The 13,773-nt window shown below is 44.4% G+C and overlaps 1 protein-coding gene across 1 annotated transcript; it reads right to left on the bottom strand.

Annotated features, from left to right (window-relative positions):
• Positions 1–56: 56 nt before the first annotated feature.
• Positions 57–8,453, bottom strand: LOC120058959 (protein-serine O-palmitoleoyltransferase porcupine-like). The gene is made up of 11 exons (XM_039007715.1): positions 8,261–8,453; positions 8,118–8,159; positions 7,699–7,882; positions 7,314–7,444; positions 6,882–7,007; positions 6,577–6,674; positions 4,093–4,172; positions 3,829–3,883; positions 3,643–3,728; positions 322–432; positions 57–190 (listed from the first exon to the last, which is right to left on the bottom strand). Exons 1-11 carry the CDS (start codon positions 8,374–8,376, stop codon positions 89–91), a joined length of 1,131 nt encoding a protein of 376 aa, XP_038863643.1. The 5' UTR covers positions 8,377–8,453; the 3' UTR covers positions 57–88.
• Between the last annotated feature and the right edge of the window lie 5,320 nt (positions 8,454–13,773).

A 13,773-nucleotide genomic window follows, 5' to 3' on the forward strand; every position in this document is an offset into this window, starting at 1 on the left:
CCCATACCAGGTAAGATGGCCCACCCGTGAGCTAAGGGTTCTTTTTGAACCAGTCTTCTGTACAGTCCAGGCCTTCTGTCAAATGAGATCACTGAATGAGGCGGTAGAATAACCAGCAGGCGAAGACCAGCCAGTGGCTGGCCCAGCTCAACTCTGACCACTTCTGAATGGTGTGGTTGGCCACATAACCCTGAGGAGGAAGAGGACGACAATGGTGAGTACATTTGTATGAGTAATACATTCATGCAGTTCACTGTTAATTATTATGTTCTCCGTTAACTTGGCCCCAGGCAGCAGTAGCAGTTCTTTGGTGTGTCTTACCTCCTCTGCAGCCAAGTTTTCTATGTCAGCGTCTAACAGGGAGCCAAGGTATGTCAGATGGAAGATGGCCATGGCACTGAAGGGCATGTTGATCCCATACACCCATAGCTCCTACAAGAGAAGCAGACCATTCACTACACCAGGGCAGTGTACTGAATCCCCAACTTTCTCCATGCTATGTGCACTAGCTAGCTCACTCCCCCCACTTGGACCAATTCAATATAAGTGATACGATGGTGCCGAAGAATACGGCTGACGTTTTACATTCTCCAAACCAATTGTGCAATTTGTTATTTTTTTGTGTTTTCTGTAACTTATTTTTTTAACTTGTGTACATAATTTTGTTGCTGCCGTCTCTTATGACCGAAAATAACTTCTGGACATCAGAAAAGCGATTACTCATCGCGGACTGGAAGAAACTTTTTTCTTTAACAAGTCCGACGAGAAGGATATCCTGCTTTCAATGGAACAGGCCCAGATCCACGCCTTTTGCGTGAAGAAAAGACGCCGGAAAAGGGGACGTAGATCGGGGATCCTTCTGAGAATCCGGAGGCAAGCGAATGCCTTCCATTCTCCTTGCTAACGTGCAATTGTTAGAAAATAAAATTGATGACCTACTATTAAGATTATCCTACCAACGGGACATTAAACTGTAACATCTTATGTTTCACCAAGACGTGGCTGAACAAATAAACTGACAATATAGAGCTGGCAGAATTTTCAATGCCCCGGCAGAACAGAGACGCTACCTCTGGTAAGACGAGGGGTAGGGGTGTGTGTCTTTTTGTCAATAAAAGCTGGTGCGCAATGTCTAATATTAAAGAAGTCAAGGTATTGCTCGCCTGAGGTAGAGTACCTTATGATAAGCTGTCGACCACACAATCTACCAAGAGAGTTCTCATCTGTATTACTCGTAGCCGTCTATTTACCACCATAAAGCGAAGCTGGCACTAAGACCGCTCTCAACCAACTCTATAAGGCCATAAGCAAAGAAGAAAATTCTTACCAGAAGCGGTGCTCCTAGTGGCCGGGGAGTTTAATGCAGGCAAACTTAAAATCAGTTTTACCAGCATGCCACGTGCAACCAGGGAACAAAAAAACTCCACACAGATGCATACAAAGCTGTCCCCCGCCCTCCATTTGGCAAATCTGACCACAATTCTATCCTCCTGAATCCTGCTTACAAGCAAAAACTAAAGCAGGAAGTACCAGTGACTCGCTCAATACGGAAGTGGTCAGATGACGCGGATGCTACACTACAGGACTGTTTTGCTAGCACAGACTGGAATATGTTCCAGGATTCATCCAATGGCATTGAGGAATACACCACCTCAGTTATCGGCTTCATCAATAAGTGCATCGATGACGTCGTCCCCACAGTGACTGTACGTACATATCCCAACCAGAAGCCATGGATTACAGGCAACATCCGCATCGAGCTAAAGGCTAGAGCTGCCGCTTTCAAGGAGCGGGAGACTAATCCCTCAGACGAACCATCAAACAAGCAAAGTGTCAATACAGAATTAAGATTGAATCCTACTACACCGGCTCTGACGCTCGTCGGACGTGGAAGGGCTTGAAAACTATTACGGACTACAACGGGAAACCCAGACGCGAGCTGCCCAGTGACGCAACCCTACCAGACGAGCTAAATGCCTTTTATGCTCGCTTCGAGGCAAGCAATATTGAAGCATGCACGAGAGCACCTGCTGTTCTGGATGACTGTATGGTCACGCTCTCAGTAGCCAATGTGAACAAAACCTTTAAACAGCTCAACATTCACAAAGCCGCTGGGCCAGAAGGATTACCAGGACGTGTACGCAAAGCATGCGCGGACCAACTGTCAAGTGTCTTCACTGACATTTTCAACCTCTCCCTGACCGAGTCTGTTATACCTACATGTTTCAAGCAGACCACCATAGTCCCTGTGCCCAAGGAAGCGAAGGTAACCGGCCTAAATGATTACCGCCCCGTGGCACTCACGTCGGTAGCCATGAAGTGCTTTGAAAGGATGGTCATGGCTCACAACAGCATCCTCCCGGGAAACCCTAGACCCACTCCAATTCGCATACCGCCCCAACAGATCCACAGATGACGCGATCTCAATCGCACTCCACACCGACCTTTCTCACCTGGACAAAAAAAACACCCATGTGAGAATGCTGTTCATCGACTACAGCTCAGCGTTCAACACCATAGTGCCCACAAAGCTCATCACTAAGCTAAGGACTCTGAGACTAAACACCTCCCTCTGCAACTGGATCCTGGAGTTCCTGACGGGCCGCCCCCAGGTGGTAAGAGTAGGCAACAACATGTCTGCTATGCTGATCCTTAACACTGGAGCCCCTCAGGGGTGTGTACTTAGTCCCCTCCTGTATTCCCTGTTCACCCACGACTGCGTGGCCAAACACGACTCCAAAGTCCTGGATGTGACAAACACAACTTCGTTGGGTGTCCACATCACCAACAAACTATCATGGTCCAAACATACCAAGACAGTCGTGAAGAGGGCCCGACAAAACCTTTTCCCCCTCATGAGACTGAAAAGATTTGGCATGGGCCCCCAGATCCTCAAAAGGTTCTACAGCTGCACCATCGAGAGCATCCTGACCGGTTGCATCACCGCCTGGTATGGCAACTGCTCGGCATCTGACCGTAAGGCGCTACAGAGGGTAGTGCGAACGGCCCAGTACACCACTGGGGCCAAGCTTCCTGCCATCCAGGACCTATATAATAGGCAGTGTCAAAGGAAAGCCCATAAATTTGTCAGAGACTCCAGTCACCCAAGTTATAGACCGTTTTCTCTGCTACCACACGGCAACAGAGCAGCAAGTCTAGGATCAAAAGGATCCTCAACAGCTTCTACCCCCAAGCCATTAGACTGTTGAACAATTTATAAAAATTGCCACCGGAAAATTTACATTGACACCCCCCGCCCACTGCTGCTACTCGCTGTTTGTTACCTATGCATAGTCACTTTGCCCCCACCTACATGTACAGATTACCTCAACTAGCCTGTACCCCTGCACACTGACTCGGTACCGGTGCCCCCTTATTATAGCCTCGTTATTGTTATTCTTATTGTATTACTTTTTATTATAGCCTACTTTGTAAATCTTTTTTCTTCTTGAACTGCACTGTTGGTTAAGGGCTTGTAAGTAAGCATGTCACGGTCAAGTCTACACTTGTTGTATTTAGCACATGTTGCAAATAAATTTTGATTTGAATATGCAATTAACAATAGGGTCTCTTATGGAATGCAGTCAAAATATGAAATACAAACATGGGTGTTAAACAGTCCTGGATGTGACAAGCATGTACCTTCTGGTACTGATGGCGACAATCGGTGGGACACTGTTTGGACAGGATACAGGCACTAAAAATGGCTGCCAGCCTCTCCCTCAGAACTGACAGAAGATGGCAAGACAACTAAGGTGATGCCAATGCAAAACCAGTGAGCAGGTGAATGTGAAAAGCAGATATGTGGAACAGGAGAAGTAACTTTACCATAAGTGATGAAGCCCAGAGACAGCAGCACGGCCCCAAGATGGAAACTCAGGCCCTAGAAGAAACAAAATGTCAGATTGGCTTCACAACAGAGGAAGCAGCTCAACCAACACTTCACTTTGGCTTCAGCCAGAGGGATCAGGCAGGGACATTTTCAAAATCGGATAAAATCTTACTAAAAACACAGAGCAGTATTCAAGTGCGATGGTGACCTTTGAGTCATCACGTAAGATGAATTCACTGAGTTGGTTGACTCATACTCACATGTAGCAAGGCACTGGCTGTGTAAGTCACAATGATGGAAGGAAATGTGCCAAGTTTCAACGCATTTTGAAAACATCTGTATAACAAAATGGGGGAAAGACACAGTAAACAGTTGACATTTTAATATCGCAAAAACATTCTAACCTGGTTTGGTTAAACAGGGCCTATAGTTTTAACATTTCTATCTAATCTAGAGGCCGACCAATTAAATCGGCATGGCCGATTAATTCGGGCCGATTTCCAGTTTTCATAACAATAGGTAATGGGCATTTTTGGACGCCGATTATGGCCAATTACATTGCACTCTGTGGCGGATGAATCAGAATTAGTTGGGTAACATAGATAAATAAGATGTTTTATCTGCATAATATGCTTATGCGAGATACTTGTCATTAGAATGTATCCTTTTGGACTATAGGTGTTTGCAGTTGCACTTTTTTCTTAGCTGGGGCTCAGTCATTTGGGGCCCAGAGAGGGGAGAGGTCAGGCTTGTCTTTTACATGTCTCTGGTGCTATGCAGAATATCAGAAAGGGAAGAGGACAGGATGGAACATTGTCTTCATTGGTGAATGTATCTGTTAAACCATGTGAAGAGATGGCGTGATTAAGGGGGAACCAATTACTTGTCTCCTCTATGTCTGTGCGCAAGTCACTCCCCTCAGTGAGCTTGTCCAGGAGTGGAGTCAAGATGGGGTTTACTTGAGATGGGAGTATCTAGAGTTGACAATTGAGTTATGCCTTGGATGAGGTAATGTTTTTGTACTATGAAGTACCAGGAACGAGATTAGAACCTCGTCTTAGAGACCAAAGTGAACGATAATTTATAGCGAACGCTATCTGGCTATGAGATACTCCTCTCTCAAGTAAAAGTCTTTCTTTGTGAACTGTTCCTAAGATCTGTGGTTCGTCATGTAAGTTGAGAGGGGTGTATCTTGGCTATAAAAAAAATCTTTGTATTCTTCTGTAGGGAAGGGCTATTGTAAGGGCTATTCAAAGGGCTATTGTAAAGCTCATATTATTAAAGATGAAGTTTAAGTATAACTCTGACTGGTGTGTGGTTTGTAACTCTCCTCATTTGGTAATACAGGAAATTGCCACGACAACTCCACGAGGAGATTGCGTGGCAGGCTGACCACCTGTTACGTGAGTGCAGCAAGGAGCCAAGGTAAGTTGCTAGCTAGCATTAAACTTATCTTAACATAATCACTAGTTAACTACATATGGTTGATGATATTACTAGTTTAACTAGCTTGTCCTGCGTTGCAAATACTCAATGCGGTGCCTGTTAATTTATCATCGAATCACAGCCTACTTCGCCAAACGGGTGACGATTTACCAAGCGCATTCACGAAAAAAACACTGTCGTTGCACCAATGTACCTAACCATAAACATCAATGCCTTTCTTAAAATCAATACACAAGAGTATATTTTTAAACCTGCATATTTAGTTAAAAGAAATTCATGTTAGCAGGCAATATTAACTAGGGAAATTGTGTTACCTTTCATGCGTTCTGCGAAAGCATAGTCAGGGTATATGCCGCCTGGCTCGTTGAGGTCTGTGTGAATACCATTTCTTCCTAACAAAGACCGTAATTAATTTGCCAGAATTTTACATAATTATTACATAACATTGAAGGTTGTGCAATGTAACAGCAATATTTAGACTTATGGATGCCACCCATTCGATAAAATACGTAACGGTTCCGTATTTCACTGAAAGAATAAACATTTTGTTTTTGAAATGATAGTTTCCGGATTTTACCATATTAATGACCTAAGTCTCGTATTTCTGTGTGTTTATTATATTATAACTAAGTCTATGATTTGATATTTGATAGAGCAGTCTGACTGAGCAGTGGTAGGCAGCAGCAGGCTCGTAAGCATTCATTCAAACAGCACTTTCCTGCGTTTGCCAGCAGCTCTTCGCAATGCTTGAAGCACAGTGCTGTTTATGATTTCAAGCCTATCAACTCCCGAGATTAGGCTGGAAATACTATAGTGCCTATAAGAACATCCAATAGTCAAAGGTATATGAAATACAAATGGTATAGAGAGAAATAGTTATTATAGGACTACAACCTAAAACTTCTTAACTGGGAATATTGAAGACTCATGTTAAAAGGAACCACCAGCTTTCATATGTTCTCATGTTCTGAGCAAGGAGCTTAAGCGTTAGCTTTTTTACATGGCACATATTGCATTTTTACTTTCTTCTCCAACACTGTTCTTGCATTATTTAAACCAAACATTCATTATTTATTTGAGGCTAAATTGATCTTTATTGATGTATTATATTAAGTTAATACTGAATGAACACTTTTAATTTGTTGTAATTGTCATTATTACACACACACATATAAATAAATAAAAATCATCCGATGAATCTTTTTTTGGTCCTCCAATAATCTGTATCGGCGTTGAAAAATAAATTGGTCGACCTCTAGTCTGTTTATAATAAATTGAGTTGTAATAATGCTTACATATGTTGAGCCAGCGAGACATGGGGATGTTCCAGGAGGTCACCACTAGCACCATGGACCTGGACAACTCCACATTGAGAGGCTTAACCACTTTCAGATCCCTAAAAACACATTTTGTACATGCATGGATATGCACATGCAAGCACACACATTATTTTCACATTACTGCCCTAAACTAATATTACAATAGGCACATACACATTGCGTTACTATCCAATCACAATATTGCAATTATAAACATACCCTTAGTTAAAAGGGCAAATTGATAATATACTGACTGAACCATAGATTTTATGTATTGAACTCACCATTTAACATTGTCATTGTCTTCAGTAAAACCTACTCCTGCTAGCACAGTTGTACTTTCGCTAAGGTGGCCAACAAAGTAGTTACTGAAGTGGAAGGATACAGCATTCTCATAGGCGTGGAGCCACCTGCACACAGGGGAAAAACAGACAAGATAGCTCTAAGATACTGTTTTTAGCCTTTTCTCATTTCAGCATTATGCACTGACGCCATCTTGAAGTGCGATCTACTAGGCTAGGACTTAACTACGCCCAGTGTTTGTCTAAAGAACTTTCTTTGTCACGATAACCCTTACCTTACTTTTGTGCCTCTTGGAAGCAGAGAAAGTAAAATAAAATGGAAATCACTAACAAAGTTGTTCTACATTCTCATGTCGAAACAGCCCTGACAGAGATGGCATGACCAAGGAATTGCTCAGAGAAATGTGCACTCACGTGCGCAGTCCTCCGCCCCCGTGGATTGGAATGAAGTAGGGGAAGAGGTATGGGGCGATGCAGTTGGATATCACCAAGCACACCTGGCATTTGACCCAGCTCACTGAAAACTTCTGGAGCCAGGTCAAACTCTAGGGGACAGAAAGACCATGTAAAAAATGACAGATTTTAGCAGCCATTTTGACTTAAGCAGCTATATTGATCTAAATATAGTGAAAAGTGGTGTCATCTTTTTGCACAATCACAAACAATTAGTAAATATGGACCAATATGTTATAAGCCTATATGCGAAACGTAAACTCAGGTACTATCCAGGCATCTAGTTAGCTTTCTTTCAACAAGTTCACTGAGAACACATTTTTTCACCTCTTCAGCTATGGCTTACCAGCTTGTGGCTCTCAATGGCCTCTTCGTAGCTTGAGTAGCTGACCCAGGGCCCAAAGATGACAGTGCCCACAAAGAGAATGTAGCCTGTGAACTCCAGAGGATTGGGAACAGCAGGCATGGTGCCTCTGTCCAGGTCAAAAGCCAGAGAAATGCCCTTCATGGCCACCACCATCTGAGAACCTGGGGAATTGCAGATGACAGGCAAAGCATGCACAGTGGTTCCATCAGTAAGGTCTCAAATTCAATGCTACAGGAGGATGCCTGTGGCTGAAACTATAAAATCATACTTGTCTCACACTGCCTTGCCATCCAATCATTCAATATATTAAAGTGTGTTGTCAAATGTAATGCTTTATAGAAATTCGGGAAAATAAGTTCCGATTTTGTGACAAATATGGTCTTTGCAGGACATTTACCTCTAATTTATGCCAGGTCACTGTGTCAATCATATGTAGCTCTCTGTAAGAAAACAATATGAGAAAACAGTTAAGTGGAGGATGGTGCCAGCACCAATGCCTATCATACAGCATTAACTATAGATGGAGTTAATTATTCATTACCCCATGAGTAGATAGATGAGGATGGTGGCGGAGAGGAAGATTCCTCGGCTGCTGAAGTAGCGGTTGAGGAACAAGGCAGAGTAGCAGAGCAGACGGAGCAGTAACACCCACACCATGGACTGCTCAAAGAACAGGTAGAGAGCATATCGACCTGCTGCCACTGAGCCCAGGTGTTTCACAGAGGACGAGAGACCTACTGGAGGACAGGCAATACTAAATACACCTATACCAGGCCGGCACCAAAGGTTTTTGTAGAAATTGGGCTGCTTATAGGTCTCGGTATGGGACTTCTTTATCTGTCATCATTACATGTGTCCCATACACAGAAGATGGCTTCATGGCAAAGTATAAATTAGATGACTCAGTCTTTGGTCGTGTTCCCCCTGCTCAGATGTTGCATGCGTCAACCAATGGTCACGTGCCACTTCATTTACTGAGCCGTTGGGCACCATACTGCTACAACATAGGTATTTTATTTATCAGCTAAACACATCCTATCCAGGCGTTGTAAAATCTGGCATGCGTTAGCAATGCCTGGGCTTGAACTGTATTCCCAAAGTTGGGCATAATCATCTGTGTTATCCCCCTATTTCAGTCACACCCGTTGCTGATGGGTGTATAAAATCGAGCACAATCTCCATAGACATTGTCAGTAGAATGGCCTTACTGAAGAGCTCAGTGACTTTCAACGTGGCACCGTCATAGGATGCCACTTTTCCAACAAGTCAGCTCATCAAATTTCTGCCATGCTAGAGCTGCCCTAATCAACTGTAAGTGCGGTTATTGACAAGTGGAAACGTCTAGGAGCAACAACGGCTCAGCCGCGAAGTGGTAGGCCACAGCTCACAGAACAGGACTGCCAAATGCTGAAGTGCGTAAAAAGCCTCTGTCCTTGGTTGCAGAGCTTACTACCGAGTTCCGAACTGCCTCTGGAAGAAAATGTTCCAACATATAGTGGAAAGCCTTCCCAGAAGAGTAGAGGCTGTTATAGCAGCAAGGGGGGGACCAACTCTATATTAATGCCCATAATTTTAGAATGAGATGTTCGACGTGCAGCTGTCCACATACTTTTGGTCATGTTGTGTATCATGTTATTGGTCAAGTGAACTCACCCAGCCTACAGAGAAGTCGACAGAGCAGGTGTAACGGATGTGAAATGGCTAGCTAGTTAGCGGGTACACGCTAATAGCGTTTCAATCAGTTACGTCACTTGCTCTGAAACCTAGAAGCAGTGGTTCCCCTTGCTCTGCAAGGGCCGCGGCCTTTGTGGAGCGATGGGTAACGATGCTTCGTGGGCGACCGTGGTTGATGTGTGCAGAGGGTCCCTGGTTCGCGGCGAGGGGACGGTCTAAAGTTATACTGTGACATTGATGCTGTTGACCCGGATCACTGGTTGCTGCGGAAAAGGAGGAGGTTGAAAGGGGGTGAGTGTAACGGATGTGAAATGGCTAGCTAGTTAGCGGGTACGCGCTAATAGCGTTTCAATCAGTTACGTCACTTGCTCTGAAACCTAGAAGCAGTGGTTCCCCTTGCTCTGCAAGGGCCGCGGCCTTTGTGGAGCGATGGGTAACGATGCTTCGTGGGCGACCGTGGTTGATGTGTGCAGAGGGTCCCTGGTTCGCGGCGAGGGGACGGTCTAAAGTTATACTGTGACATTGATGCTGTTGACCCGGATCACTGGTTGCTGCGGAAAAGGAGGAGGTTGAAAGGGGGGTGAGTGTAACGGATGTGAAATGGCTAGCTAGTTAGCGGGTACGCGCTAATAGCGTTTCAATCAGTTACGTCACTTGCTCTGAAACCTAGAAGTAGTGGTTCCCCTTGCTCTGCAAGGGCCGCGGCTTCGACGCTTCGTGGGTGACTGTTGTTGATGTGTGCAGAGGGTCCCTGGTTCGCGCCCGAGTCGGGGCGAGGGGACGCCATAAAGTTATACTGTTACACAGGCAGAGGAGCAGAAGCTGCCAGACCTGTTCCACTCCCTGCTGGGACGTAGGCAGAACACAGCTCTCCCCTAGCTCTTGGAAGAACTCTATCCTGCTGAACTCCATGGTGTAGCCTCAACTATGCCTGGCTCTCACTGGAGAAACATGAAAACAATGTAGCTGTAAGTGAGTGACCAATGTTAAAGTCACAATATGGCACAGCGGTTTAAGGCCCTGCATCTCAGTGCTAGAGGCGTCACTACAGACACTCTGGTTCAAATCCAGACTGTATCACAACTGGCCGTGATCGGAGTCCCATAGGGCGGCGCACAATTGTTCCAGCGTCATCCGGGTTTGGCCGGTGTGGGTCGTCATTGTAAATAAGAATTTGTTCTTAACTGACTTATCTAGTTAAATAAAAGGTTAAATAAAAAATAAAGGTTAAATAAAAAATAAAGTGTAAGATTTCCTAATGTTCAATTGTCAATGTAATTTCAATTAATGCCCTGGCTTTCTTGTGTATAACTTATTATGCATTATAAGTTGGTATAGTCCCAAAATGTGGCAATTCTTTCCATTGTATACAGCATATCCATGCATTTACATATCCATGCATTTACAAAAACAAAAGGTCCCTTGTCTGTCACGAATGCTGAATAAAGTTATATTTGAACTTACTCTGCCGATTGTCCGTGGGGTGGGTCCTTCAGCTGGTTGAAATTTTAAACAAAATATACACAGGAAAGTATTATTAAACCGAATTCAAAACATGGGTCTCTGTGTGTGGCAATCACGATGTGTTTGCCCATAACCTAAGTAATTTTTATTTTATTTATTTATTTAACCTTTATTTAACCAGGTAGGCAAATTGAGAACACGTTCTCATTTACAATTGCGACCTGGCCAAGATAAAGCAAAGCAGTTCGACACATACAACAACACATAGTTACACATGGAGTAAAAACAAACATATAGTCAATAATACAGTGAAAAAAAATAAGTCTATATACAATGTGAGCAAGTGAGGTGAGATAAGGGAGGTGAAGGCAAACAGATATATGTATAAATAAATAAAAATATAAAAAGGCCATGGAGGCGAAGTGAGTACAACACAGCAAGTAAAATAAAAACTAAAAAAACACTGGAATGGTTGGTTTGCATTGGAAGAAAGTGCAAAGTAGAGACAGAAATAATGGGGTGCAAAGGAGCAAAATAAATTAATAAATAAATACAGTAGGTAAAGAGGTAGTTGTTTGGGCTAAATTGTAGATGGGTTATGTACAGGTGCAGTAATCTATGAGCTGCTCTGACAGCTGGTGCTTAAAGCTAGTGAGGGAGATAGGTGTTTCCAGTTTCAGAGATTTTTGTAGTTCGTTCCAGTCATTGGCAGCAGAGAACTGGAAGGAGAGGCGTCCAAAGGAAGAATTGGTTTTGGGGGTGACTAGAGAGATATACCTGCTGGAGCGCGTGCTACAGGTAGGTGCTGCTATGGTGACCAGCGAGCTGAGATAAGGGGGGACTTTACCTAGCAGGGTCTTGTAGATGACCTGGAACCAGTGGGTTTGGCGACGAGTATGAAGCGAGGGCCAGCCAACGAGAGTGTACAGGTCGCAGTGGTGGGTAGTATATGGGGCTTTGGTGACAAAACGGATGGCACTGTGATAGACTGCATCCAATTTATTGAGTAGGGTTTTGGAGGCTATTTTGTAAATGACATCACCGAAGTCGAGGATTGGTAGGATGGTCAGTTTTACAAGGGTATGTTTGGCAGCATGAGTGAAGGATGCTTTGTTGCGGAATAGGAAGCCAATTCTAGATTTCATTTTTGATTGGAGATGTTTGATGTGAGTCTGGAAGGAGAGTTTACAGTCTAACCAGACACCTAGGTATTTGTAGTTGTCCACATATTCTAAGTCAGAGCCGTCCAAAGTAGTGATGTTGGACAGGCGGGCAGGAGCAGGCAGCGATCGGTTGAAGAGCATGCATTTGGTTTTACTTGTATTTAAGAGCAGTTGGAGGCCACGGAAGGAGAGTTGTATGGCATTGAAGCTCGCCTGGAGGGTTGTTAACACAGTGTCAAAAGAAGGGCCAGAAGTATACAGAATAGTGTCGTCTGCGTAGAGGTGGATCAGAGAATCACCAGCAGCAAGAGCGACATCATTGATGTAAACAGAGAACAGAGTCGGTCCAAGAATTGAACCCTGTGGCACCCCCATAGAGACTGCCAGAGGCCCGGACAACAGACCCTCCGATTTGACACACTGAACTCTATCAGAGAAGTAGTTGGTGAACCAGGCGAGGCAATCATTAGAGAAACCAAGGCTGTCGAGTCTGCCAATGAGGATGTGGTGATTGACAGAGTCAAAAGCCTTGGCCAGGTCAATGAATACGGCTGCACAGTATTGTTTCCTATCGATGGCGGTTACGATATCGTTTATGACCTTGAGCGTGGCTGAGGTGCACCCATGACCAGCTCTGAAACCAGATTGCATAGCGGAGAAGGTGTGGTGTGATTCGAAATGGTCGGTAATCTGTTTGTTGACTTGGCTTTCGAAGACCTTAGAAAGGCAGGGTAGGATAGATATAGGTCTGTAGCAGTTAGGGTCAAGGGTGTCCCCCCCTTTGAAGAGGGGGATAACCGCAGCTGCTTTCCAATCTTTGGGGATCTCAGACGACACGAAAGAGAGGTTGAAGAGGCTAGTAATAGGGGTGGCAACAATTTCAGCAGATAGTTTTAGAAAGAAAGGGTCCAGATTATCTAGCCCGGCTGATTTGTAAGGGTCCAGATTTTGCAGCTCATTAAGAACATCAGCTGACTGTATTTGGGAGAAAGAGAAATGGGGAAGGCTTGGGCGAGTAGCAGAGGGGAGGGCAGTGCTGTTGTCCGGGGTAGGGGTAGCCAGGTGGAAAGCATGGCCAGCCGTAGAAAAATGCTTATTGAAATTCTCAATTATAGTGGATTTGTCGGTGGTGACAGTGTTTCCTATCTTCAGAGCGGTTGGAAGCTGGGAGGAGGTGTTCTTATTCTCCATGGACTTTACGGTGTCCCAGAACTTTTTTGAATTTGTGTTGCAGGAAGCAAATTTCTGCTTGAAAAAGCTAGCCTTGGCTGTTCTAACTGCCTGTGTATATTGGTTTCTGGCTTCCCTGAAAAGTTGCATATCACGGGGGCTGTTCGATGCTAATGCAGAACGCCATAGGATGTTTTTCTGTTGGTTAAGGGCAGTCAGGTCAGGAGAGAACCAAGGGCTATATCTGTTCCTGGTTCTAAATTTCTTGAATGGGGCATGCTTATTCAAGATGGTGAGGAAGGCATTTTTAAAAAATGACCAGGCATCCTCTACTGACGGGATGAGATCAATATCCTTCCAGGATACCCCGGCCAGGTCGATTAGGAAGGCCTGCTCGCTGAAGTGTTTCAGGGAGCGTTTGACAGTGATGAGTGGAGGTCGTTTGACCGCTGACCCATTACGGATGCAGGCAATGAGGCAGTGATCGCTGAGATCTTGGTTGAAAACAGCAGAGGTGTATTTGGAGGGCAAGTTTGTTAGGATGATATCTATGAGGGTACCCGTGTTTACGGAATTGGGGTGG

This window comes from Salvelinus namaycush, chromosome 14 (genome assembly GCF_016432855.1).
Source record: "Salvelinus namaycush isolate Seneca chromosome 14, SaNama_1.0, whole genome shotgun sequence".
Taxonomy (NCBI): domain Eukaryota; kingdom Metazoa; phylum Chordata; class Actinopteri; order Salmoniformes; family Salmonidae; genus Salvelinus; species Salvelinus namaycush.